Here is a 27,325-nt window from a genome sequence, read left to right as displayed (position 1 = left end):
AAAAAAAATTTTTTGGCAGCTCAGTCTCAGAATCTGGTCAATCCAGCAGACCAGTAAGGACTGGCAAAAGGGATTTCAGTCCTACCACAGCTCGGTCAGCCAAACAGACAGGGGCTCACTGATAGACCAAGGATGCTGAAAACCATCTCTTGCTGGGCTTTACCCCCAGAGTGGCATGTCTGGCTTCCGAATTAGATGTCCTGCATACGTGGACCTTTAACCAGGAGGGAGAGGTTGGCATTTCCTTTCATGCAGCCTAAGAATGCAACAAAGAGTAACAAAGACCTCCTTTCTCTCACCTAAAGCCCAACTGCAGACCTCAAAATGAAATCATCACTGATACTGTCTGTCACGTAAAAGAATTTAATAAGAGAAAAAGGCATTGGTACATATTAAGGCCTCAAGAGCTCCAAGCAAGAAATCCTTATGGACCCAGCAAAGAGATTAATGCAATGCCGTGTTCCATGTCCTCTGTGCCCCTTTCTCTTGTCCAGCATTGGCTGTTTCAGGACGTCCCCCCGTACTGCTCTCTTTCTCCGCCTCGCTAGCGAGTCTGTCTGCGATCAGTGCCATGGCCAGCCTCTCTCTTGCCAATTTCACTTTCCTTTCCTGTTTCGTGATGTCTTCCTCGGTCACCGGAAATGGTCTGTGGAGGAGCAGAGGGGTTCCAAGACCTGCTCCTGGAGTCATTGCTGCCAAATCTGAAGACCTGGCAGAGGCAGATGTGGGGCTGGCATGCGGAACCCCTTCAAGAACCCCTCGTGGCCATTTACTTGGGTGCTGAGACACAAGATTTCGCAAGGTGTTGGCAAGATCGAAAGTCCTTAAAGGCTCTCCTGCGCTGTCACAGGCCTTGAGTCCCTGCAGACTCTTCTGCCAATACAGCCGCCGGGGCTTCTCCAAGGTTTCCTCCCATTGATGGTACCTGACCTCATTGCCGGGGTGGGATGTGATTCTAGTAATCGGCATCTTGCATATGCAGCCAGACATCCTTATAGGGATGGAGATGTTTAAATCAGGCTTTGGTTTGGAGCGCTTTCTACCATCGTGTGAACTCCTCCGTAGAGTCTTGACCATCATACATTTTTTCCTCTTATCCTAGAAAAATAAAGAACTTAGATGAAGATGCTGAATGAAGCCTGCCTTTGTAGGACCATTCTCTCGGCTGTCTTGTACTCCCACTGTCCTCTGTCCCGGGACAGACCTGACCTGTGATCTAGGTCCTCACCAAACAGATGTGGGCCAGGAACAGAAAACTCAAGGCCAACCCTGGGGATCTACCCTCTTTTTTATTTTTGTCCACAAGTCTTGGTCTCCCCTCTAAGGACACACAGTGCCGAGTCCCACCACTGCTCTGAGTTATTTGACTGTTTGGTCAACCCATTGGCCACCCGGTGTCCACCGCTCTTTAGAGCTCAAACCCATCACGGAATTATCACCAGCTGTGCTCCAGGGCTCATTCCCATAACCCAGACCATCCCGCCAACTCAAATGGTCATGGTCAAACATAAATAATTCACACAACAACACAAAACCAAAGGACACAAAAATAGAGAAAGCAACAAATTCAGAAACAGACTCCCCCACTGCACATTCCCGAGTTCCAGTTTTTACTCAAACCATCATACGATACCTACCCAATCCTCAAGATCGGAAATGAGACCGGAACACAGAGCCTCACCTTCTCTTCTCTTCTCTATTCCTACCCTTCCTGGATTCCATGGTCTATGATCTCAATAATTCCTTTGGAATCATCCAGAATTCCTTACCAATCATCATCACATCTGCCTTGTGAAACTTTTAACCCGGGAGACCCCAGCAATCCGCTGGGCCAAAGCAACTGCTGGGCTTAGGATAATGCTGGGCAGAAAAAAAAAGCACACAACATGATATTTGGACACCAGTATAAATCCAAAATATCCTGTACCCACTGGGAGGAGTTGTTTTTGGGGAAACTGTATCCAAGTGGGGAGCAGGATCCCTGGGAGGCGGGGTGCAGATGCCCTAGGATGGGTAGGGGTGAGCTGCCTTGTGCTGCAGGGAGGAGGGGAGGATGGCTGTGAGCAAAGCCCCTCTGTTCCCGGCCACCGTGGGGTCCTGGGCATCCTGCACTGGGCGCCTCGGCCAACAGGACCCAAAGCCTGGATTCCCACGAGATTCACGCCATGTCCTCAGCCACCCGAGCTCCGGCTCTGACCAGTGACACTGCCTGGGACCAGGGGTCCATGGACAGAGCTGGACCGTGACAGGGCCAGGTGACACCCTCTCTCCTCCCCTGGAGCTATTCACCGAGGTGCTATATGAGGCCTGAGAGGGGCTAGGGGAGAGGGGGTAGTGCTTAGCAGGGGACAGCCACCAAACTGATGAGCTGTGGGCTTGCATGGACACAGCCATTCCAGTAAAATACAGAAGTGCTTCCAATCTGGGTGGTGAACAGACTGCCCTGAGCTCACCCCGAGTGCCCATCTCATGACCAGTAGCTACAGGGTTGCCACCTGCATCATCCGCCAGAAACTAGCCAAGAGCAAAGGACAGATGAACTGTGGGTGCTTCTGAGGTATCTGCCTATTTTGTGATGACCGCAAGAGTCATCCAGACACAGCAGGCTGGCCTCTGCCAGGGAGGACTTTGCAGGACCGCCAGCAGCTGAGGATAAACCCTGGTTCCAGCAGCCCAGGCCCTTCCTGATGGCCCAGCAGCCAGGAAAGTCATTCTTTCTTGTGGACATCTGCTCTCTCTGGAAAGAGAGGCACCAGGGCTCAGGGCTGGGAGGTGGCCACTGGGGTTGGAAGTGTGTCTCCTGCAGGACTGCAGCTCCTGAGAGCAGACCCAGCCAATGGGAACAGTCAGTAAGTCTTGCGCCCACCCGATGGCAGGGAGGGACAATAGGTGGCATCTTTAGGTGTCCACTGGCCAGTAGTGCTCTGGACAAGAGTCACTCTAACAAGTCACCCCAAAGAGCCCCATGTTTGCAGGGAGGGTCACATGTCATGCAAGATTCTTTTTTTACATTGATGTAAATTTAACTACTGTAACTCTGGCTGGAGGGGGTTCCCAGATCCAGGCAAGGTCACCCTGGATTCAGTGAGACCAAATAACAGTGGGACGTGACGGGTAAAAGAGTTTATAACAAGTTTTATTCTCATGGTGTCAGGTTGAGTGCTAGAATCATGTCTGCATCCAGCAAGTCTATAACCTGCAATTAGCCTCAGCCTTTGCCTCTGGGAGGGGGTGGGGACCCCTGGGTGCAGCTCTTTATACACAACACCCAATGGCTCCTTGCCAACACGTGTGTAAGCCCGTGCCTGCACAGTAGGCCAATTACATCAGCAACTGGATTAGGGTCAGGTGAGGATCCCGGCCATGATAACAACTACTCATACACACACACACACACACACACACACACTGAAACTTATTCATAACAGAGTAAGGAAGAAATAGAACAGTCAAATGCCTGCATTTGCAGCGGGTCCCCTTGCCATGGCTGGGTTGATAACCACCTATCTGGTTAGGCCATTTCCTGTCCCCTTTGCCCCAGCAAGCACCTGAGTTGCCCAGGGTTGTCTGTCTGTTTGGGGAAGCAAAACTTCATTTCTGAAGGGTCTGGCCCTCAGCCAGCCTACCACGTGCCACTGTCCACATGCCAACACTTAAAGCAGGTAGAAATGAGCCTCTGAGCATCTGTTCCTGATCCCATTCACTCTCAGTGTCTGCAGAGGTAGCCACGCTCTGAGATTTAGCCATGTTTACGCTCTTCCCCAAGCTGAACTGTCTTGCTGGTGGGTTTCAGCTCTGGGCAAGTTCACTATGGATTCACTGAGACTGAGGAATGACAGTTGAACATTCTTGGGGCTTGTTCTCCCAGCGATAGGTCGAGCACTAGAATTACATATGCATCCAACAGTCTACAGGTCTGTCATTCTCCTTGTCTCTGCCTCCGCCCAGAGCACTGGGTAGAGCTTTTTATACAGTGACTCAGTCAACCATAGCTTATTGCCTACGGGTGTGGAAGCGGTAGCCGAGCAGCAGGCCAGTTACATCATCAAGTAGTTTAGGTTCAGATGAGGATCCTGGCCACAGGAATTTCAATTTTCACCACAGGGATGATGATATTTTTAGTGTTTTTGTTTTTATGTTTGTGGGGAAAATGAAACGCTTTGAGAATTTCAAGACTTGGTTTGTGTCATAAGTGAAAGGACAGTGTTTATAAAAATCCCATACATGCCTAAAAATGACATGCAATATGCACTTGTCAGATGCAAGTTTCATTAGTTGCAGAGAAGTTTAGAATCACCTCTCTTCCTGTGAATCAGCCCATACATACACTAATGAAGTGAGTCTCTTTTTCCTAGTAATGTCCTTTAAGGTGAAATCTTTTTTTGTCTGATATTAATATGTGTAAACAAGTTTGCTTTTGGGTAATATATATCTGATTAGTTCTTTGAAACCCACAAATAGCAACAGAAGCAGATACACTTTTTTTCAAAAAAAAAGTTTTTCCAGCTTTACTGAGATAATTGACTCATAACATTTTATAAGTTTAAGGTGTACAATAGAATGGTTTGATATCTGTGTATATATTGTGAAATGACTGCCACCATAAGTTAATCACCAACAGTTACAAAACTTTTTTTTCCGTGTGGTACCAACTTTTGAGATCAGACCCGCTTAGAACTCAGCTCAGACCCGCTCAGCACACACAAATCATGTAAATACTGGTAGTACCCCTAGCAAGGGACCTAGAAGGCAGAGAGCTTGGCACAGGCGGCGGCCACCTTGCAGAAGACTGCCGGGTACAATGCGTGCTTTGCAAGCACATCAACTTTAACATAAACCAGCAGAACGCAAAGGACCCGGGTGGCTGGGATGCAAGGAGTAAGACGCTTCTGTTAAGAGCACTTCAAGTAAACGGGGCCTCCTCGTAGACATCTGCCATCCCATTTGGACTTCTCCATTTTGACCTCTCAACCCCCCATCCTGTTGTAAGGCGTCCCCCACTTTAAGTTCCTGGGCGGGAGATAAGCCAGCTTTCCAACTTACAAGCAGAAAATGCCGACATTTCAGTTTGCAGCCTCTCCCAGGATAGCAAGGGCGAGGCTCTGAGCCTGATTGAGAGCTCGAGCTCTGGCGACGGCTGACAGCGCCGGCCTGGGGGCCTCCGGGCCCAGTCCGAGTCCCCGTAGGCTTCCCACGCGGTTTAACTGTCCAGGTGCACACGACCAAGAACCGTGAAGGAGGTCCTGCGCGGGCGCCCAGAGGGGCCTACGGTCTGCATCCCAGCCCCCGTGCCGGGAGGGGTCTCTCCTCAGACCCGCGTGCCTGCACCGGGCGGCTGTCACCGCGGGTGGTATAGCACGTCTGCACGCGGCAGCGCCTCCAGGAGCCCCTGCCGTGCGGGGACACGCGCGTGCTCCCCGAGGCCGGGGTGGGCAGCGGGAGAGCCGGCGTCACCACTCTTAGCTGGGGCAGCTGGGGCTCCGGGCTCTCCCTAGTTCTGGCCCTCCTCCGCCCGCTGTGGCTCCGCCAGGTTCCCTACCGGCTCTTTCCTGGGTGACCTCGGCTCGGCTCGGCTCTCCCCGCCGGTTTTCGGCGTGGCTCGGCTCCCCTCGCCGGGCGCCAGCGCTCTCCGTCCACCTTCGGCTTTTTCCGCCCAGCCTCGGGTCCCTCCTTTGAGCCTTGGCCCCCTCCGCCTGTCTTCGGCTCCCCATGCCTGGCCTCTGCTTTCCGCCGGGCCCTGGCTCTCCCGGCTCCCCTACCTCCCCGCGACGCCGCTCAGCTCCGCAGTCGGCTCGGCCTCCCTCCACCGGGCCTCGGCTTTCTGATTTCGCGGCCAGGGTTCCGCTCTTTCCGCCTCTCCCCGCACTGCCGGGCTGGGCCGGGGTGGGCGCCCCGGGTCTTCCTGCCAGCTGGAGAGGATGCTCAAACTCACCTGCCCGTCAGTGGTCAGGGAGTGCCACCTTCCCCACATCCTGGCTAATACGTCAACATACTAAACTAAAAAAAAAAAATCCCAATCTGTGCATGAAAAAAGGCATCTCCGTGTTTTCGTATTTTTCTTTTGATGACGAAGTGGAGAATCATTGCTTCTGTTGAGAGTATTCTGTATTTTCTGTGAACAGTTCTCAGTATTTGCCCATTTCTCCAAAGGAGTCTTGGCCCTCTTCTTCAGTAGATAGGAATTATTCAGTATCGATGTTAGATTTTTGTGATGAATTGCCAACATTTTCCTGTTTTCTTTGTCTATTTCTCCCTTGTCTTTGCCTCTAGTTATCTGCCATGCAGATACTTTTTAATGAAATCAAATGTATTTTTCATTTATTTTGTTATGAAATGAATAAAGGGAAGCCTCACTGGCATGGCACCAGGAGGCCTGCAGGGGGAGCTCTGACACCCAACCCTCCTGGTCAATTGCAGACCCCGCAGGAAGGAACACCTTGCATCGCAGACTATTTTGGCTACTTCACCACCAGTGGAAGGAGGGAAGAGTTTCTGCCTCCCACAGCAACAGCCTGGCAACAGTCCAGCCAATGAGAAGCCACCACACGTGGGACTCCCAGCTTCCTCCAGGGGACTTTTTGCTTAGAAGAACCCAAACCCTCCCCTTGTACAAAACAACGTCCTCTGCTTTGTTCCCGCATGACCTGCTGGCGGTTTGCTATGGCTTGCTTATCCGGGATTGCAGCTCTCTGCTATTTCCGAACAAACCCAGTTTGCTGGGGTTTTTTGCTGACGTCTTTATTTTAAGGTTAACAGTGTAACAGCTTCATGTGAGAGTTAAGGACTTGGTTACTTAACCTTCCATTGACCTTGCTGACAACTGTGATGTCTGTGAAGGCGATCTACAACTCTTGACGACTGCCTTTAAGTACAAGCTATAGGTAGTTCTAAGCCATTCTGGAAGAATGTTCAATAGCAATCATTACTACCACTTTATTTTAGAAAGAGAATATATTTTAATTAGATTTCACCTAATAAATGCCTTAAATTCTTTATGAAGGATTTAAGAAATATTTATATATAATTAGAAAAGGTGCTGTTATTACCTGTTGAAAGGATGTTTGAAGGATAACAGATCTCAGCATTTTCTTCTGTGACATCAACTAACATTTCATCAGTGACCTTGTGAAACTGTTTCACTTCACAAAGTTTGGTTTCTTTTTCTTCTAGGGTTTCATCTTTTGTCTGTTTCAAAAGACGGGTTTCCTTGGTGAGTTTTGCTCACTGTTGATCAATAAGTACTAAGTTATTTAAACCTATTTTCCAGAACGTAGTATTTTTTAATGGCTGAGAGAGGATTTGGGTTTTACCATTTGGAAAAATGTAAATAAAACATAAATATGTAAATATTACTCCAAAAATGTAAATATGACAGATCAGTTTTCAAAAGAGTTACCAGTACCTGTTTAGCTACTCTCTCTAATTCTGGCTTCTGCTCCTCCGTCTCTTCACTTAGTTGAAACGAGTAAGCCTGCTTCTCTGACAGTTTTTCTTTGAAGTTATCTGTTAAATGTTTTATAACTGCTCAAGTATTTTCCATGCTCTGCACAAAATAAAGTATTAACATCCTGGTGAGAATTAAAAAAAACAGTGTAACTGCTTTAAAAAGCCATCTCTCCTCTGAGATTAAATATAAAGCAAGTATCCCTCTGTCTCTTCTAGGACATGCAGGGCTTCAATTTTTACATTTGTATCTAAGATAACTATTCCACAGAGACCAACTATTGGTTCCAACACGATTTTTTTAACCTTTTTTTCTTTACTGACATAGCATATCATCCACACTTATTCTGAAAATTTCAATTACAGAGATAATATGCAAGCATGTTTTACAGTGAACATGCCTGTGAAGACTAAATTCTGTCCCCCCTCATGCATGCTGAAGCCTCATATTTGGAGGTGGGGCCCTTAAAGAAGTAATACAATGAGGCCATTCGTATGGGCCACGTCCTCGGAAGAAGAGACTAGGGCAGAACACACATGCGCAGACGGATGACCATGTGAAGAGGCAGCAAGGTGGTGGCCATCTGCAAGCCAAGGAGAGAGGCCTCAGGAGAAACCGACCCTGCTGGTACCTTGATCTTAGACCTCCAACCTCCAGAAACTTCAAGAAAGCACATTTCTATTGTTCACACTCCCCAGGCTGTCATATTTCGTGATGGCATCCTAACGAACTATTCCACCACCTAGATTCCATCAGTAACATTCCACTATCCTAGTTTTGCCACTTCATCCCCGTCCCATCCATCAAGCCGTCTTATTTTCTTATGTGTTCTGAGGTAGTTTGCAGACAGCAGTAGGCTGTAGTATGAATTAGAGCTCAAAACATGATGGGAGCTGAAGATTCTCCAAGGTGTCTCACTGAAAGGCTAGCCATGTCGCTCCTGTCCACGTGGACCTCTCCCCAGGAATGCCTGAGTGTCCTCACGGCACGGCAGACGGCTTGCCCTAGAGAGGGAGCAATAAGGGACTGAGAAGGAAGCTCCAGAGTGTTTTACGACATAGTCTCAGATGAGACACACCGTCATTTCTGCAGCACTGTGTCGATCACATTGATCATGTCTGACTCAGTGTGGGAGGAGACTGCACAGGGCATGAATACCAGACAGCAAAGATCCCTGATGGCCATCTGGAGGCGAGACAACGCACCCACCTTTGTTCAGGCCACCTCTCTTCATCCGCCCAGAATCTGGTCTACTCGTGCTGGCTCAAGAGCCTGGCTTCAGTGGCGCTGTTTGGAGCCTCATGAATTCATGGCTGAAATTGAGACAAATTAGGTCTCCTGTCCCTTCTCTACCCTTCTCGGCCCTGTCTCCAGCTCCAGGCTTCCCTGTCCACGGATGCCCTTCGAGCAGATGTTCTGAGGGTCAGCGGGGAATGCAGCAGAGGAGAGGGCTCTGCTAGGGCAAGAAATGCTCGGGGAAGACTTGCTTCTCAAATTCCTGTCTCTAACGGGTGCTTGGGGTATCTGCTGGTTTGTCAGGACTACCATTGCCTTCCTTGTTCTGAGACTGGGGTCAACATCCTCCTGGGCAGGGCACACCTGGTTCAATGGGGCCCCATCTGCCCACTATGACCTGGTGATAAGTGATCTGTCTGCATGGCAAGAGGAGGCTGAAGTGTTGCCTGATGGAGCTCGGACTGTTCTTTTTGTTTGGGGTAAAAAGGTCACCATAGGGACAATCACCTTGTGTTGGGGAAAATTTGAGGGATTTCCATCGTAGGCTCACCCCTTCATCTAGTTTAGGGGACTGCTTACTCATGCTTCTACTGACTCTTATTTTGTAACAATGGGGAGAGAGGTCATTTTCTGGGGACCTGACATTTATATTGGAGAACCTGGTGGGGTGCCTGTGGAGACTCTGGTGACTGCTTGTCTTGGGGGGGTCTGGGGACACTCTTTACTGGGGAAACTCATCTATCTAGCCTTGGGCAGTCAGAGGGGACAATCTGTGGTGGGCACTGGGCAAGAATGGTACGTCATTTCTGGGTCTCCCTTCTTCTTTAGTGTGCAGGGGGTTTTAAGTTGCCTGTTGGGGTTTCTATCATCTCTCATCTTGGAGGGACCCGGGGCTCACGTGAAGTATCCATCGTCTGATGGCATCTTCATGATGGATGGGGGATTGGGGATCGGAGGCCAGAGATCCCACTCTCCCTGGTGCTGGGGGACTGGAATGTCAGTGCCTGGGGCTGGGGGTGCTGTTCCCATTTTTCAAGTGTTGGAGTGACAGGGAGGGGTCACCAGATGGAGGTACCATCCTCTCTCTGTGGGGAGGGGCCTGGGGCGATAGGACTGCATGGGATTCCACGCATCTCCAGCCAGGAGGGGTGGGAGGCCTGGTAGGAGTCTCTTCATAGAGCTCCTGTTTTACAGACTTTTGTTTTGGTTGGGGGCAGGCAGGAAGTCACTTTCCGGGTCTTCCCTTGTCTGTATTGTTGAGTCACTGGACTGCGGGTCCCCACTGTCTAGTGTTGAGCAGCAGCTGAGGGAGTCAGTCAAGAGGTTGTTTCTAGAAAAAGTGATAGTAGGGGAGGGGGGTGATTCACGAGTCCCATCACTTCTATTTCTGGTGGGACAGGGGTCTTGCCTGCTCAGACCCCATCATTTGGGGATGACAGTTGCCATCTGAGGTCCTGAGACCTCTAGCGTTGGAGGGGAATGGTGTTCCTTGCGAGGGCTCTGTCAGCAACACTGCTGGATGTGTATTATGAGCATGACTTGTGGGGCTCTCATTAATCCCCAGCTTTGGGGGGAGGGCAGACTGGGGGCGGGGGTCTCTTGCAGTGGCTTCCCTCATCTTGTTTTGGGGGTATCAGTCCAACCTGTTTTTAATAAGCATTTTATTTTGAAGAAGTTTTAGACTTACATAGTTGTAAAACTTCACAGAGTTGTTTTATACAATCAATAGTCATTTATATTTACTTACATTTTGTTTCCTGATCATCGTTCCTGGAGTGATGTGTGTCTGCATGGAATCACCTTCCTTCAGCCTGAAACTGTCTTTAGTTTTCTCTTGAAGTAGAGTTCTGCTGTTGATGCTTTCAGCATTGGCTTTTTTTTTTTTTTAAAACCCCTGTTGGAACACATCTTCAATGTGTCTGCATTTTCAAAGAACATTTTTCTTGGGTCATAAAATTTTACATTGACAGGTATTTTTTTTTCCATTCAGCGCTTTAGAGGTCAGATGTCATTCATTGTTCTCTTGCTCCCATAGCTTTTGAAAAGTTATCAGTCTTACTGCTGTTCGAGAGCAATGTGTTCTTTTTCTTTGGTTGAAGATTTGAAATTTGTCCTTCTTTTTCTACAACTTGACCATGTTTTCTCCATTTTCCTGAACATATTATTCCATTATTTTGAAGTCCCTGCCTGCTAACCCCAATATCTGGATCGTCTCTGGGTCTGCTCCAATTGATTTATATTTCATAATTGAGAACATTTTCCTGTGGCTTTGCATGTCTAGGACCCTTCTTGTGTGCTGAAACTTGTGAATAATACTTTGTAGAGGCCCTTAATCATGTAACCTTCCTCTAAAGGTTAGGTTTTATCATGGTGGGAAGTTATAGTAGTAATGGACTGCCTTGAACCTATGAAGGCTGTATTTTGGACTCCATAAGGAACAATCTATTTCAGTTTTGCATTGGCTTTTAAAAGGTAGTCCTTACTCTTAATGCATGGTGCTTCCTCTCAGGGTGTGACATTCCTTGGGTCATAATTGGAACCCAGGGTTGTTTTTCGTTTAACCAAGATCATTCCATCCCAGATGAGTCCAAACACCAACCTCCATCTCTCTGAAATTCCTGTACAACTCTTCAGCATCTGAAGTTATTCTGGTAGTTCTTCTCTTCTAAGCTCCCTAGTCTTCCCCTATACACAATCACTTAGGGGTTAAGGACCTGAGGGGAATTTTTAGGCACAGTTTTGGGGCTTCTCATCAACCTTTCTTTTCCATTAGAAGATCCTTCAGAGGTATTTCAGGATCAGGTTGTATTACCCCTACACCATCCCTGGAATCAACCATTTCTGCAAAGAACACTGTTTTTTTCTTTTTTACAGTGGTATTTTAGAAATACCCCATGAAGTTCCTTCGTGCCCCCTCCCAGACAATCCCTGCCCCTGCCTAACCCCTCCCATGCAACCTGAGCTTAGATGCAGTCACTGCTCTTTCTCTCCTATCACAGATTTTTGGCCTGTTCTTGAAATTCACACAAACAAAATTATAGAATATTTACTTTTTGTGTGGCTTATTTTGTTCAGTATATTACAATCAAAGTTCACCCATTCATAACAAAAGGTGAAATTATATATGTTTCCTATATACCAAGAGATCTCATAAGTGCTTTACGTACATTAACGAATTCCTACATACTGTTCACCACTCTGCAAGTAGCCCCTTCAAGAAACTCCACTTGAATCGTCCTAGTCTGAGTGAGTCTGTTGTTACCTGCCTGGACTCTAATATGCCAACTCACTGAAAGCAGAAGGAAAAGTCCTACTGGTCACACACAAAACCCAATTAGATCAGGACCCAGCAAGCCTCTGACTACATCCTTTGCACGCCAAGACTGCCCTAGCCACACAAACTCAGGTGACTCATGGTCCCAACTCAGTAAGGTGTCTGCCCCTCAAAATTAAGAGGTTTTTCTTTCCTGATTTATACAAAATAGCAAGATCCCAACTCCTCTTAACTATCCGGCAATGCTTTCTTTACTCTTCCACAAAAATCTTACATCTTCTTGATTTTCCTGTAAGTTGTATTTCTCATACCAGAATGCTTCAAGAGCAAAACTTGAGATTCATTCATTGCTATAGATACTAGCATCTCAAACAGTGCTTGGCATATAGAATATACCCATAAATTGGCTACGAGTTAAGAGCACAGACTGTCTGGGTTCAAATCTGACTTCTGACATTTACTAGCCAGTCAACTCAGGCAGGTAACATAAGTGTACCATACCAGTTTTCTCATCTGTAAAATGGGGACAATAATAGCACGTATTTCTTAAGCTTATATTGAGTATTTAATAAGTTAATACTTGTAAGGCATTCAGAAGAGTGCCTGGTGTATGGGAAGGGCTATATAAATGTTCAATGATTTATTAATATATCAAAATACTTCACCACAAATATGGCCCCTACATAAAAAGGAAAAATTCACTAAAAAAACTAATGCTGTGTGTAGTTACATTACATCAAAATACATAAAGATGACAAACAGCAAAAAAAAAAAAATCTATTATTCTACACCCATGGCAGAAAGAAAGCTTTAATATCTATTGCTAAAGAAGTCTGAAGACAAAAATCTTAGGTACATACTAGATCTGGACACACAATTACCTTAAGTTAATGGGTATATATTCTATGTAAAAATTAGAAAATACACATTGTTTTCAAAGAACTGAAGCATTTATAAAATCCAACCAACAAATAGGTTTACCAGTTAGCTATCACATCCCCCTTGACGTTAACAGACCACTGCCTCAAAAAAATAACCCCCAAATCACTTTGGCATCAACCAGCTAGAGGTTACTTTTAATCATGTAAGGAAAAGTCTAAGGGTAAGAGGTCCAGAACCGATACAGCCAATCACAGGCTTGTGGGGAACCCGTATCACTAGGATTTTTTGTCACACTGTTTTTTTTCATCATCAAAATATAGCTCTTCCAACTCTAGGCCTTGAGTCCACTTTCCAGAGAAAGAACAGGAAAGTGAACAAGCCAGATGACACTCCCCTAGTGACTTCTACCTGCCTCTCATGCCAGCAGACAGGACACCACCATTCTGGGCTTCAGGGAAGCCCTGAGGGTTGAGTATTTTCAATACTAACCATTGACAACTTGAACAAAAGATTGTTTTGAGTAAGGGAGAATGGGACACTGGGAAAGAAGCTAACCAAAACTGCCATCCTAGGACAGAAAGATAAACAACATCATGAAGTCCACTTCCTTGACAAAAATGCCATTGCGTTTTTAAAAGCATATATAAATATTAAGTCACTTCCACTCTGATAAACTCATTCAGGAAATATTCAGAAATACCTTTTCAAGTATGCTAGTCATTGCTATTTTTAAAGAGTAAATCATAGTAAACATATTAGATAGAAAAACTATGGGACACAATTTCATAAATGTTTACACTAAAACAAAAGACTGAAAATCTATGAGTTAGTGGCTCAACCTAAGGATGAGATATGGATAAAGGTAAACCCACAGTCATAGCATTAACTTTCCATTCCAAGTTTAAATTATTTGGGGACCACTCAGTAAAGAGCTCAAGTATCCTCATATTTATCATGTTTTTAGAGTTTCCTTCCGCTGTCGAGTTCACACAAGTCAACAAAAACAAGAATCACTGAAGATCTTCCAAAATTAATACCCTCTCAAGCATTTGCATCCAGGAAGAATTTCATATTTTTCTTAACGTAGGAGTCTTTGTTAAAGGCTTTCTCTCGTTTTTTAGGTTCACAAGTTTCTTTGTTGGGAGTTCTCAGTTTCCTAAGGAATGTGGGAAAAATGAGAAGCTTTCCAGTATCGATGACACTTAATGGGACTTTCTTTCCAGAATCAATCGTGTCTCTTAAAAATTGAGACAACATTCAGCGCTTCCCAGAGTAAGTGCATTCAGAGTATCTCACCGTCTTTTGCTCAGTAAGGGGAACGCTGGTGCTGCAGGGTTTTCCACATTCCTTATACAAGTGCTCTTCTGCAGTGACTTCTCAATGTGTGCTTTGAGGGGTGAGCGTCCCTGAAGGCTTCTGCATTCTGATATTCACAAGCATTAATGTTCACATGACTCCGTAGAGATACCACTCGTTTCCCTAAAGCTACCGCATTCCTTCGTTTCTCCCCATATGCAGTCTTTGGCGTACATGAGGTTCAGTTTGAGCTGGAAGAAGCTTACCACGAAGATTGCACTTACGAGGCTTCTCTTGAGTGCATGAGCATGAGGGTAGCTGAATGCTACTTCATGTCAAACAGACTAGAAAGCATGAGGGTCTGAAGGATTTTCTTCACCATTTTCACAGCAAGCTTCTCAGGCGCTTCCCAATGATGTCTCCAGGTACACCCACCTTGCCAAGTTTCTCCCTGCGTTGCATTAGGCTTGGCCTGCATGACCAATACAGTACGGGAGAAGTGCTATGCCCTGCTCAGGCTGGGTCACAAAAGTCATGTGCCTTCTGCATTCGCTCCCTCCAGCTCAAACGCTTTGAGTGGAACCTGCTGCTACATCATAAAGATACCCAGCCCCGTGGAGAGTGAGGTAGGGAAGGTTCCCTGCCAACAAGCAGCACTTAACTTGCCAGGCATGCTGAGTTAGCCGTTTTGGACGTGGACTCTTCAGGGCCAAAGACTAAGATGATTGTTGCTCCAGTTGACATCTTGACCCCAGCCTCATGAAAGATCCTGGGCCACAACTACACAGTGAAGCCGTTTCCAAACTGCTGACCTCCAGAAATTGTGACATAATAAATGTATATTGCTTGAAGCCATTATGTTTTGGAGGAACATGTGTGCTGCGGCAACAGATGACTCATACATTAAGCGCATGTTACTGCCAGCTGTCTGAGGGATACAACGTCATCAAATGCTTTCCCAGTTATTGTGCTCATATCCACCTATTATGTATTCTCTTGTGCACTGAAAGGTAAGAGTTAGTGGTGAAAGATTTTCCACAATGATTACATTCGTAGGGCTTTTCTCCAGTGTGAGTTCTCACATGTTTCTTAACAGCTGAGAGATTATTAAAGGCTTTCCCACAGTTACTGCATTCATAGGGTTTCTCACCGGTATGAATTCTCTTGTGCACAGTAAGGGAAAAGCTACTGCTGAAGGACTTGCCACACTGACTACACTCATAGGGCTTCTCCCCAGTATGAGTTCTCATGTGCTGGGTCAAATATGAGCTCTTCCTAAAAGTCTTCCCACAGTCCTGGCACTCGTACGGTTTCTCTCCTGTATGGATACTGTTGTGTCCAGTCAGGGAGGACCTCGTGCTAAAGGCCTTGCCACACTGATTACACTCGTGGTGATTCTCTCTTGTGTGAATCCTCTTGTGGCTTTTGAGGTTACAGCTGGTGCGGAAGACGTGAAAACACTGGTTACATTCATACGGTTTCTCCCCCGTGTGAATCCTCACATGCAGTCTCAGGGACGAGGGATCATTGAAGGCTTTCCCACAGTCACTGCACTCATAGGGCTTCTCTCCATTGTGTATCCTCTTATGAATGGTCAGATAAGACCGGCTGCTGAAGGACTTCCCACATTGACTGCAGTCATAGGGTTTTTCGCCAGTATGAATTCTCTTGTGCTGAGTAAGGTTAGATTTTGTGCTGAAGACTTTAAAACACTGATTACATTCATTGAGTTTCACTCCAAGATGATTTCTCTCCTGTTGACCAAGATATGAATGATAACTATAAATTATGGTATTTTTAATATTCAATGCTGGCACATGAATTCTCTCTCCCAGGGATTCAGTTACATTATTATCACTGATGTTTTGGCTACTTTCAGTGCTTGTATATGGTTTCTTCTCCATCTGAGCTCTTAGACGTCAACAAAGACAGATGCTTGGCCATGGTTCTTACCACATTCACAGAGCATTTCCTGATGAATTTTAGACCACTTTATAAATCAAGAGTCAATGTCTTAGTCACATTTAAAGAAAGATTTAGTTCCAAAAACGTTTAAGAATCAAGTTTGGAGCTAACATAGATTTCTCCAAATTCACCAGACATCCTATTTCTCACTTGTAAATGATACTTTCCTTTAAAAACTCTCCTATCCAAACAAAACAGCAGCAGACTCACAGACTCCAAGAAGGGACTAGTGGTTACCAAAGGGGAGGGGTGGGGAGGGTGGGTGGGGAGGGAGGGAGAAGGGGATTGAGGGGCATTATGATTGGCACACATGGTATGTAGGGGGTCACGGGGAAGACAGTGTAGCACAGAGAAGACAAGTAGTGACCATGGCATCTTACTACACTGATGGACAGTGACTGCAATGGGGTGTGGGGGGCACTTGATAATATGGGTGAATGTAGTAACCACAATGTTCATGTGAAACCTTCATAAGAGTGTGTATCAATGACACCTTAATAAAAAAATAAAAATAAAAAAACTCTCCTGTCCATTTTGTGGTTTTTCTAACTTAAGGAATTCTCCCACTGTGAAAAGCTAGAAATCATTCATGTTAGTCTTACCGCTTTTACACCGTTAGGATGATCTTTCCTAAGAACATGCTTCTTAGGAGTTAACCATTTGGCTTTAAGTCCGGTCTCCAAACCTGCAACAAATTGAAAAGAAGTTTAAATTGGAGAAAAGAAATAGGACAGTGCACATCTGAATACAGCGGACTCTGAGGCATTAGGGTTTTGGGGGAGTCTGCAGTGAATGGGGTGAGAGTATGAAAATTGTAGGTGTTAAAAAATGATTCAAAAAGGATTAAAATTGATCAGAGATTTACAAAAGAAGGAATCGTCAGGAATGCAAAGTACAAAGGCACTAGACAGAGAGGTCACATGAGACTTAAATTTCAAAAAGAAAAAAAGAGATGTCTGTTTTTCTCCAAGTCCGAAGTAAAGTGAGAGATTTTGAACACAAAACTGAAGAGAGAGGAAAGAAGGCACAAGAGGAAAATTCATACCAAATATTCTTGGCCATCTCTGTCAAAAAAAAAAAGAGAGGTATTTAACAAAGCTCCCTGATCGGCACTTCTTAACGTGACCTCCCCACGCCCAGAGTCACCAGCCCAGAGCCATTCCTCACGAAGACTTCTGTCCACTCGCCGCTCACCTGGACAGGCACCTGGGAGAGTTCCTCTCTCCTCTGCCATGCCTTTGTCTTCCTGCTCCGGCTGGGAGGTCAGACTGGGCTTGTCGATGTGGTACCCTGTTCACAGAGAAAAGACACATGATGTAGGGCATGCTCTGTGGGCGACAGGTAACTCCATGAAACTGAATCCGACAAATCTGAACACGGGTACGTGTGACTTCTGGGGCAGTGGGATCCGTACACCCAAACCCTAATGAGTACAGGGACTGTCGGGGAACAAAACCACAAGCATCCTCACGAGATACCCAGGTGACAGGCCACAGGTGGTCCCAAAGCCCTTGCCCAACTCTAAATACATGCATCAGAAGCATTAGAGCTTTTCACCATGGAGGATACAGTCTGGGTAAGGAACGGGTATCCAGTTCACAGGAAAGGCATAGAACAAGAGCCTCACTGGGGTGGGGAGCACATCTGCCTCACTCACCACTGCAGCCCCAAACCCAGCACAGACCCAGGGACATGGAAGTGCTTCAGAAAGACTTGCAACAACCCAGGAATACAGAATCCAAAATCCACCCCTCTACAGAAACAGGGAGTAAACTAGTGGAAACCATCACAGTCAACTGGACCACAACTCTGGAAACTTACTAAAAGTAAGTTTACAGCATCCAGGAAGAGGCTTCATCAAGACAAAAACCAGCTGACACTTTAACTGACTCTCGTCTCAGCCTCTATTCCGCTTTGGCCGTGACCTTTTGAAGACAAGGGCCCATATTCCAAGCACTGAGGGAGGGTGGACCTTCTTCTCAAGGAATGTTGACTGTTCGTTTTGACCTTTGTGAAGGTTTGGCTCGAAGGGCTTGCCTTTATGGATTTAATCCCAAACTCTCCAAGAGCTGAGCTGGCCTCCCAGTGGGCATGTGCTGAAGATATTTAAAAAAGATATTAGCTGCCGCCGCCACCTGAGGCAAGCAAAAAAAAAAAACCCAGAAGAAAACAAAAGACTAAATAGCTTGGGAGGACAAGTGTAGCATAGGATGTTTAGGGGAATTTTTGAAAAGCTCCCTCATAGTCCTTTGAATCTAGAAAGCCATGTGCTTACCCAGGGTTGGGCACATGCTCAAACCCAACCTTTGTGAGTCAAAGGACATTACCAAGAAAATGAAAAGACCCCACAGAATGGGAGAGATTATTTGCACATCATGTTTCAGATCAGGGCCTAGTATTCAGACTGTAACAAAATTTGGCAACCCAAGAGCAAAAGATAAACAACTGACTTTAAAAATGGGCAAAGGACTTGAACAGACTTTTCTCCAAGGATATACTAATTGCCAACAGGGACGTGAAAAAATGCCCAGTGTCACTGGTCATGAGGGAGATGCAAATCAAGACAAGGCAGCACTTCATACCCAGGAGGACGGCTACAATCAAAAGGACAAATGTTGGGAAGATGTGGAGAAACTGGAACCCTCGTACGCTGGTGCAGCTGCTGTCAAAAACAGTTCAGCTCTAAATAAAAGCTGAAGGTAGTAAGATGTGACCCAGCAATTCCACTCCTAGATGTACACCCGAGACCACTGAAAACAGATGTTTAAACAAAAACTTGTACACAAATATTCACAGCAGCACTACTAAAACTACCAGTAAGTGGAAATGACCTAAATGTTTATCAAACAATGAAGGGATAAATCCAATGTGGTATATCCATAAAATGGAACATTATTCGGGCACAAAAAGGAATAAAGGACTCATACATGTGACAATGTGGCTAAAAGTTTAAACACACTGTGTTGCCTGAAAGAGCCAGACACAAAAGAGCACGTTTTCTGATTCTGATGATAAGAAATATTCCGAATAGGCAAATCCGAACGACGCAGAGTAAATAGTGGTGGCCAGCAGTGGGGAAGGTAGGGGGTATTGACCACTTAATGCATACAGGTTTCCTTTAAGAGCGGTGAGAATGTTCTGGAATTAGGTAGTGGTGATGGTGACACACACTGGGATTACATTAAAAACCACTAAACTGTACATTTAAAATGGTTCAAATGGTGAATTTTATGTTATGTGAATGTTACTTCCATTATAAAAAAGGGAAAAGGTCTTGCTGCGTGAGCCACGATATAGATGCAGAAACCGCATCGGGCTTACCAAGCGATGCCAGGTTCCTGCGGTTCTCCTGCATCACGTCGCGGTACAGCGTCCTCTGCGAGCGGTCCAGCAGTGCCCACTCCTCCCGGGTGAACTCCACGGCTACATCCTCCAAGGTCACTAAGTCCTAAACCATCATAAACATCAAGGCTTGGCCAAGGGCCACCCCCACCAACGCTGACAGGAGAAGGGCTGAGGGTGACAGGGACAAGGACATGGAATCAAAAGCAGAAGCTGGCAGGCAGGGTTCTGGGCTCAACCCCCAGGGCTCATCTCCTGTCTGGACACCCACTCCTGAGACTAGACACACCTCTAACATTGGCTGATTTTCTTTTTCCAATACAATCTAACTTCCTTCCGTCTCCAAGGTTGACCGTAGGCCTGGGACATCACCGAACTCAGAGAAATGCTTGCTCTGTACATGAATGAGCCCCTGCTGATGATCACTAATTGCATAAATGCAGGACATTATGTCCTTAGCTGCCCCCTAAAGCTCTCAGCAGCATGTGAGCCTGCAGGGAGCCTTGTGATGCAGTGAATGCTGACCTATACTGACACTGTCCAGGCAGCCCCTGTCCCTCCATCAGATGCCTGAGGACCTGGTCGGGCTGAGAGGCCCTGGGTCACAGAGGAATAATGGCTTGGGGACAGGAAGAGCTGACTCACCGGTAACCAGTGTGTCAGGAAGCCGTGAACCAAGGCTTCCTCCTCTGTGCATCCTTCTGGAGGCGAGGCCGGGCACAGGGAAGACGGAGCTGGAGAAGAAATGAGACACAGGATGCAGGCTCGTTCTGTGTGCTAACACTCAGAGAGCTGGAGGGGCCCCCAGCCACCCGGCGCTGATCGTACCCCAGTGCACATATGTGTACACACACACACAACCTTGCATACACACACAGCTTTCACGGGAAACCAGAGCAGAGCCCCGTCTCACCCAGGGCCAGAAAACATGGCCACCTTACTGCGCTGGAGAAAGAGGTTATTATTCCCATTTCACAGATGAGGAACTCGAAGTTCCCGGGGACAGGACTGTTAGTTCACCAAGTTTATAGGAAGATCTGGAGGTATGATGAGGCCCCGGTGTCCCTGGGCTCCTGAGGCTACTACCCTCAGCCCCCAGCTCACTGCTCAGCCCTTCCACTCCCTGCTCTGGGCCTCTAACACCTGGGCTCTGAGGGCCCCACAACTTACTGCAGGTGGGGGACAGGACCATGGCTGCCATCCTGTGACTCCACAGAAACCTGCCTGGATACCAGGCAGACACGTCTCCCCTTCTCCCCACAGTGTGCTCAGGCCAGGCTCTGGAATGACAGGGAAGAACAGGAAGTCCTCCCAGCCTCTCTGCCTCTCAGGGCGATGGAGGACGGGCTTGCCTCAGCCCGCGCACTGCATCCTCCTTCCAAAATTCAAGTGCTGCCTTAGATCCTTGGCCCTTATTCTGCATAGTGGGTGCTGGGCTCAGGGCCACGTGATGGCGGAACTTGTCTTCTTCTGTCCACAACAATATCACAATACGTTACTGCTCTGTCCGCTGTAAAGGGATGAGGCTCAGGGCACCTTCCTCGCATCCAAGTGGCTGTCACCAACACACTCCCAGCTGCAGCCCCTTCTTTACTGGAGACTGGGGCACCTGACTCCCGTTAGCCTTCCCACCTCCACTCAGATGACGTCAGAGCCCACGAGGATGACCCTCACCGTGTCACACGTCTGCCCCCCCACCCGTGCCCCACCCTAGACGTTGTCATCACCTGGCAGTGTTCTACCACCTGGAAGAAGCATTCAGAAATACCTCCCTTGGAACCCAAATGCCTCAATGTCTACCTTGTACACTGATTTTTTCTTGTATTACGTGTGTTCTCAGCCACACAGATGACTCCGTGTCTGCCACCCTCGCCCCTCATCTACTCGCCCAGCTTGGATTTCACTGTCCCTGTTTCAACAGGGGTTCCCTATCCCTCCTCTCAGCAGAGTTCCAGCCCGGCACGATTCCTGTCGTCTGCTGCTTCGGGCGCTATCCGGGCAGATGGACCTGCCCAAGAGCTGTGAGGCCGCCGTGTCTAGGACAGCACGGCCACCAACAGGCAAAGGGCCCTCGGCCCCACAGGACAATCCTCCCCATCCAGCCTTCTCTAACCCTCTTAAAGCTTACAGAGCCTCACCTTTTCCCCTAAGGTAACCCACTGCCTAAACTGCCTTAATGACCCGAGCCCCCTGCACCCACATCCCACACGCTCGGTTAGAGCTGACTTGCATGACCAACAGAATAATGCAGAGCAGACCGCGGGCGACTTCCGGGTGAGGCCCTAGAAGGCACTACAGTTCTGCCTTGCTCTGCCCCGCCTGCTGGGGGACAGCCGACTGCCCGTGTTTCAAAGACGGTCAGACCACCTTGGAGACCTCCCCCCGACAGCCAGCACCGGTGCCAGCTGGTGAGCAAATGCCCTTGGCAGTGACCCCTTCAGCGCCACTCAAGACTCGGATGGCTGCAGCCCCGGCTGGTATCTCGCTTCAGACTCACTGAAGTTCCCTGAGCCAGAACCTTCTAGCTAGGCCGCTCCTGAATTCCTGAACCGCAGAAGCAGTGAGAGACGATACCCAATTCTCTTGCACTGAATCACCAGGTTTGGGATGGCGTGTCAGGCAGCGCACACCCTCGCTCTCAGCAGGTGGTCCCGCGGCCTCCTTCCCAAAGTCATCTTCGTGAGAAGGAAGCTACCTTCCTGTCTGGCCCCCAGAACGACAATCCGCCCCACGGCTTCCTCCCTCCGTCCTGCTCTAAACCAGGAACTGCCTCCCTGTCTCTGCAAGGCCTGGCTCCGCAGCCCTGCTCGGGGCTCCGTCCCACATGCCTTTCTAGGAGCTCTGCACTATCGACTGTCTCTGTCTGCCCTTTGCTGCAAGCTCTCCCATTCTCTGGGCGCCCTCACACCACATAACCCTGATGCAGTATTCCTAGCAGTGAAATAAACCTATCCCAAATGCTTGTATTTCTTTCCAGTTGCTGTCCAGCTGCTCTCCCTCACCACGAAGGGTTCTCATTCTGTCTCATGTCCTCATCACCCATTCGTCACAGTATTATTTGGTTTCCAGCACTACCACTTCAAAGGACGATACTCTTGGTGGAATCACCAAAGGTCTTACTCACAGAACAGAGGAGTAGACTGCAACTGCACTGATACTATTCCTAATCTGCAGGCGGCTTTACAACACAGAAGAGGCAAGGAAACATGTTCTCCACCTGAGCCTCCAGGAGGGCAGCTCTGATGGCCCATTTAGGATTTCTGACCTCCAAAATGGCAAGAGAACACATCTGTGTAGCTTTAAGCCACAAGGTTTGTGGCAATTTGTTCCAGCAGTCCTAGACTCCGACCGCCTCTCATGCCAAACCTTCCCTGAAGCCTTGGTGGGAGTCCAAGAGACCCAGAAAACTGCCTCAGAACTTCCTTACCCTCTGCAGGCAAAGGATGTCTCCTTTCTCCCCTACAGGGACCCATCCCGCAGTTAGGAAAAGTTACAGTCACTGAGCAGAGGTGAGAGGAGGCCTGGGATCCAGCCACATTCCCAGGAAGCAGGCGGAGGAGGGGCCCTTTCAAGCCTGAGCACCCCCTCAAGGTCTTTAGGGAGCTGAAGTCTCCTGGAAGCAGGAGAGGTCTCTGTTCAATCTACAGATTCAATGATTTCTGCACCTGGATTTAAGCTGGTGCTGGAAGGTCAGAGGGGAGGGGTCCCTATATACCAGCATGGCCCAGACTTGGTGATTCTGCTCCAACTCGACATAATTCTTCTCTGTGCAGTATGGCAGCCCCAGGGCACATGTGGCCACTGAGCCCTTGAAATGTGGCCAGTAAGACTGAGGAAATGAATTTTTAACTGCATTTTTCACTGGCTTTATTCAACTAGCTACATGTGGCCAGTGGCCACCACAGTAGCCAGGGCAGCCCTGCACATACTCAGGCCTGACTTTTTTCAGGACCGGGACGAGGGAACTGTGAGTGGAAAAGTGGGGATAAAACACAGGCCTGCGGGGGCAGGGGGGTGCCTGCAGGTGTGCGGAGACAGGAGCTTGAAGCGCAGGAAGTGCCCTGGGCCATCTAACAAATGGGCGCAGGAATGAAAAGCATCGCTACACTGTCTTGGTTCTGAACTAGGTTTCTTCTTTCTGCATCTTTACTGTTCCGCAAAAGCTGTCATCCACGCCTAGGGAACATCATCCTGTTCCTTAACTCCTGCCTAACACCTCCTCTCTCTCCCCTTAAGTCTTCACCCTTAATCCGGAAGTCCACCTGAACCCGTGTGTGTAGAGCAAAGGCTAATCACATCAGCCTCCTGCTCACACAGAATTTATGAAAATTAATTAAGTGAACCCTCACTGGCATATGCCATGAGGAGGACAGCAGGGGGCGCTCTCCCACCCCACGGCTCCTCAATTGCAGACCCAGCGGGAAGAGACCAGACCTTGCAAATCAGTAAAGATGCTACTTCAGCTCGAACTTTACTCCCCAGCAGGAGGAAGATTTTCTCCTCCCCCCAGCCCATGAGAGGCTGTCACAACTCGGCCAATAAGTAACAATATTCGGAACTCCCAGTTTCCTCCAACGGACTTTTTGTTTACAACAGCACCTCCCATGATGCCAGTCATCTGCTGCTTCACGGCTACATGTGGGCAGATAAGCGTGCCCAGGAGCTGTGAAGCTGCCATGTCTAGGACAACTTGGTCACCAACAGGTGAAGAGCCCTCGACCCCACATTAAAAAAAGTTAAAACCCACTTGTTTAAAAATCCATTTACAGCTGGCTGCTGGCTAATTCAATTTTAAATTTCTATTACAGTAAATATAAATACTTTCAAATCATTTTTCCCCCCAGATGCTCTTACATTTTTCAACTTTGCAGAGGATTTACAGGACTTTAGAAGTCAAATTGAACAGGTCGGAGGATCACTGCTGAGTAGTTCTGCTCATCTTTAGTGAGATGACTTGTAATACAACAGTCACGTGTAAAAAACATACATATTTATGCTCATGAATAAAACCCTGAAGTTTTTAGTATTACAGAATGCAAGAAAATCCGTATTTTCCTGTCACACATATTTATTTACATGTTTGTGTAATGTGTGCTTATCTGCATATAACTGTATTTACTGACTTATTTACACACATATAGCCATACACACCTGAGCATCTTTCCCGTAAATATAATCCACCAAAACGTAAATAATTTTTCTAAAGATACCCTCCCTCGTAGCGGCTCCTTGTGTTTACAACCTGAGCACAAGCAAGCTGATCAGCAGTTCCTCTGCGCAGTGGAGGCTGCTGGCACCTGTTCTAACCGGCTCCACACTGTACTCACCTGGTCACACAGAAACCCACAGATGCGGGAGAAGGAGAGGTGGACCCTGAGGCTGATTCCAACACAAACTTTAGCTGGAGTTGCTTTTCTTGTCTGAGAGGGGGGAAAAAGGCAGGAAGATTGCTTTAGAGGCCTTTTTATAGGGAGTAATACAACCGGTGGATAGAAAAACCAATCCGTGCACCTTTTTTGGGGGGGGGAGGAATGGTTTTATTTACTGTTTAATTGTTGCCCGTGGCTGGATTTTCCTGATTTCCATCCAGCCATCTCCTCCCCAGGTGGGAGAAAGCAGCTTCGTGCTGTGCACATTTGACTTGCTCAGTTACTCATTTGCCTGGAGAAAGACTTTTTTGGCGACTCCAGACACTAGACACGGCTTGTCGATTAGGGCTCTGCAAGTAACTCGGCTGACTTTGAAACAATTTCCACCGGTGATTCAAGGCTTCAAGGCCCCAGAGCAGGATTTCCCAGCCCAGCACTGCTGATGACACTTTCTTTACTGGAGGGCGCTGCTCAGTGCACCGCTAACAGCAAGCTGCATCCCGGCGCTGGATGCCGGCAGCCCCCACTCCCAGTTGTAACAACCAAAACAATGCGTGCAGACAAGGTTAGAAATCCCCCAGGCACAAAGTCACATCCAGTGAGGAGGACCGGGGAGTCTCTGGGTAGCGGACAGCGGCATCCAGAGCTGGGAGGAAACCACAGCGTGGGGCCGACCTGAGGAGCAGCCCAGGGTAGGAAACGGGCTCCCGGGAGGGACGGAGGGCCTCCGCACCTGTAACCGGGGTGCCCGCGGCCCAGGCCCCTCCCGGACCCCTGCCGGAACCCCAGAACTGCCAGCCGCTCCCGGATTCCTGCCCAGGGCTTTGAGCACCAACATACCACGTAAACGCCTTCTCCGCAGAGAAAACAGCAGACACCCCGCCGCCAGACCCGCGCTCCTTCCACCGTACAGCCCCGCACTTCCGCTTCCGGCCTCGGGCTGACCGCCGGGAGCCTCCTTTCCGGTTGCTGTCAAGCTCCTGGGCAGACGGACATTTCGGGGCTCGGGACTGAAGCGGTGGGCGGGGCGACGGCTACGCAACCCAGCTTCAGAGGAGGGGTTCTAGTTTTAATTTGTAAGCGCCGGGTTGGGCCCTGGGTGGGTCAGTATGACGGACGAAAGTCATCTCTAGGTGTGGGACAGTGGGCGGAGTCCAGCTCCGGGGGCGGGGCTGTGGACGGACACCAGGCTTGTGGTGGGGCTGTGGGCGGAGTCCGGTTCCGAGGGCGGGGATGTGAGCGGAATCCAGTTCCGGGGGCGGGGCTGTGGGTGAGCACCAGGCCTGGGGAGGGGCTATAATCTCTATGAGGGATGGTGCGCAGAGGTCCTGGAGGCGGGGCTTTCTGTGGATCCTTAACCCCTGTCCTTACCGCGTCACATAGCCCAATAGAATGACAGGCTCATATTTAAGGCTTTTAATTTTTAGCGCATATTTGCTGTTCTAATTTATTTAAAAATGAGATCATACATGCACATTTCTCTACAACTTGCTGTCACAAGCCAATAGGGATCTAACGATATTTTGATTTAAGATTTTGGGGGGCACACAAGACTAGGTTCAAAGATACACATAAAGAAAAACTTAAAAGAGTGCTACAAAGTCAGTAAAATATTTTTCCTTTCACGCAACGCCACCCACTCCTTTTGCCCAGAGATAAACATCCTTTTCTCCTCTATCCTCCCAGATAGGGTGTGGGTCTGTGTATGTACACGTTCAAGCCCAAGACGGATGTCCGTCCTCAAGCACAAACTGAAGCCAATAAATTGTCTCATGCATCTGAATCTACTTGAAAAGAGATTCTAATTTCTTGTGGAGAGGGATGAATCAATGTTGGATTCGTAGAAAGAAACAAAGAAGAAGAGATTTTAAAATTCAAGAGCTCAAAAAGTGAGAAAGAAAATATATTTATTTTATTTATTTTTTGTAGATAATTATTTTTTATTGAAGGGTAGTTGACACACAGTATTACATTAGTTTCAGGTGTACAAGACAGTGATTCAACATTTATATACATGATAATTCTAGTTACCAGCTATCACCATACAAAGTTGTTACAATATTTTGACTATATTTCTTATGCTATACATTACATCCCTGTTACTTATTTATTTTACAATTGGAAGTGTGTACTTTTTTTTTTTTGAGAGGGCATCTCTCATATTTATTGATCAAATGGTTGTTAACAACAATAAAATTCTGTATAGGGGAGTCAATGCTCAATGCACAATCATTAATCCACCCCAAGCTTAATTTTCGTCAGTCTCCAATCTTCTGAAGCATAACGAACAAGTTCTTACATGGAGAACAAATTCTTACATAGTGAATAAGTTGAAAATGTATTTATAATATCAGACTTGGCACATCTCTGGAAAAGGTTCATGTCATAAAATGGTAAATATGTAATAAAACAATAGGCATCAAGTTTTGATTCTCTTTATTCATTAAATAACTATGTTGGGCAAAGGAATTATGTTTTAAGATGTGCAAGAAAACTACATGCTCATTTTTTCAGAGA

The 27,325-nt window shown here is 47.4% G+C and overlaps 1 protein-coding gene across 6 annotated transcripts; it reads right to left on the bottom strand.

The window, feature by feature from the left end:
- Nucleotides 1-248: 248 nt before the first annotated feature.
- Nucleotides 249-25,757, bottom strand: LOC118909120 (zinc finger protein 558). 6 transcript variants are annotated; one of them, XM_036879292.2, is made up of 9 exons: nt 25,649-25,735; nt 24,985-25,244; nt 24,767-24,859; nt 20,610-20,719; nt 20,085-20,173; nt 19,419-19,545; nt 17,292-17,387; nt 16,700-16,782; nt 10,325-15,886 (listed from the first exon to the last, which is right to left on the bottom strand). In XM_036879292.2, the coding sequence occupies exons 2-9, from the start codon at nt 25,023-25,025 to the stop codon at nt 15,104-15,106; spliced, it is 1,422 nt and encodes a 473-aa protein (XP_036735187.2). In that variant the 5' UTR covers nt 25,026-25,244; nt 25,649-25,735; the 3' UTR covers nt 10,325-15,103. The 6 variants fall into 6 exon arrangements, with proteins under 6 accessions (XP_036735190.2, XP_057345836.1, XP_057345835.1 ...); XM_036879293.2 differs by lacking the exon at nt 24,985-25,244 and having other exon boundaries at nt 25,649-25,757; XM_057489853.1 differs by lacking the exons at nt 10,325-15,886; nt 17,292-17,387; nt 19,419-19,545; ... (3 more) ...; nt 24,985-25,244; nt 25,649-25,735 and adding exons at nt 250-1,098; nt 7,047-7,185; nt 7,403-8,448; nt 8,654-8,757 and having other exon boundaries at nt 16,700-17,132.
- Nucleotides 25,758-27,325: the final 1,568 nt, after the last annotated feature.

The sequence above is a fragment of the Manis pentadactyla genome, chromosome 12, assembly GCF_030020395.1.
Source record: "Manis pentadactyla isolate mManPen7 chromosome 12, mManPen7.hap1, whole genome shotgun sequence".
Classification (NCBI taxonomy): Eukaryota; Metazoa; Chordata; class Mammalia; order Pholidota; family Manidae; genus Manis; species Manis pentadactyla.
This window is presented reverse-complemented; position numbering and strand designations above follow the sequence as displayed.

Coding starts and splice junctions, on each gene's coding strand:
- LOC118909120 (XM_036879292.2), bottom strand. CDS start 25,025: ATGGAAATCAGGAAAATCCAGCCACGGGCAACAATTAAACA. Junction 24,860..24,984: donor CCACGGGCAACAATTAAACA/GTAAATAAAACC, acceptor CCCCCCTCTCAG/ACAAGAAAAGCAACTCCAGC. Junction 16,783..17,291: donor TCTCCCAGGTGCCTGTCCAG/GTGAGCGGCGAG, acceptor AATTTGTTGCAG/GTTTGGAGACCGGACTTAAA.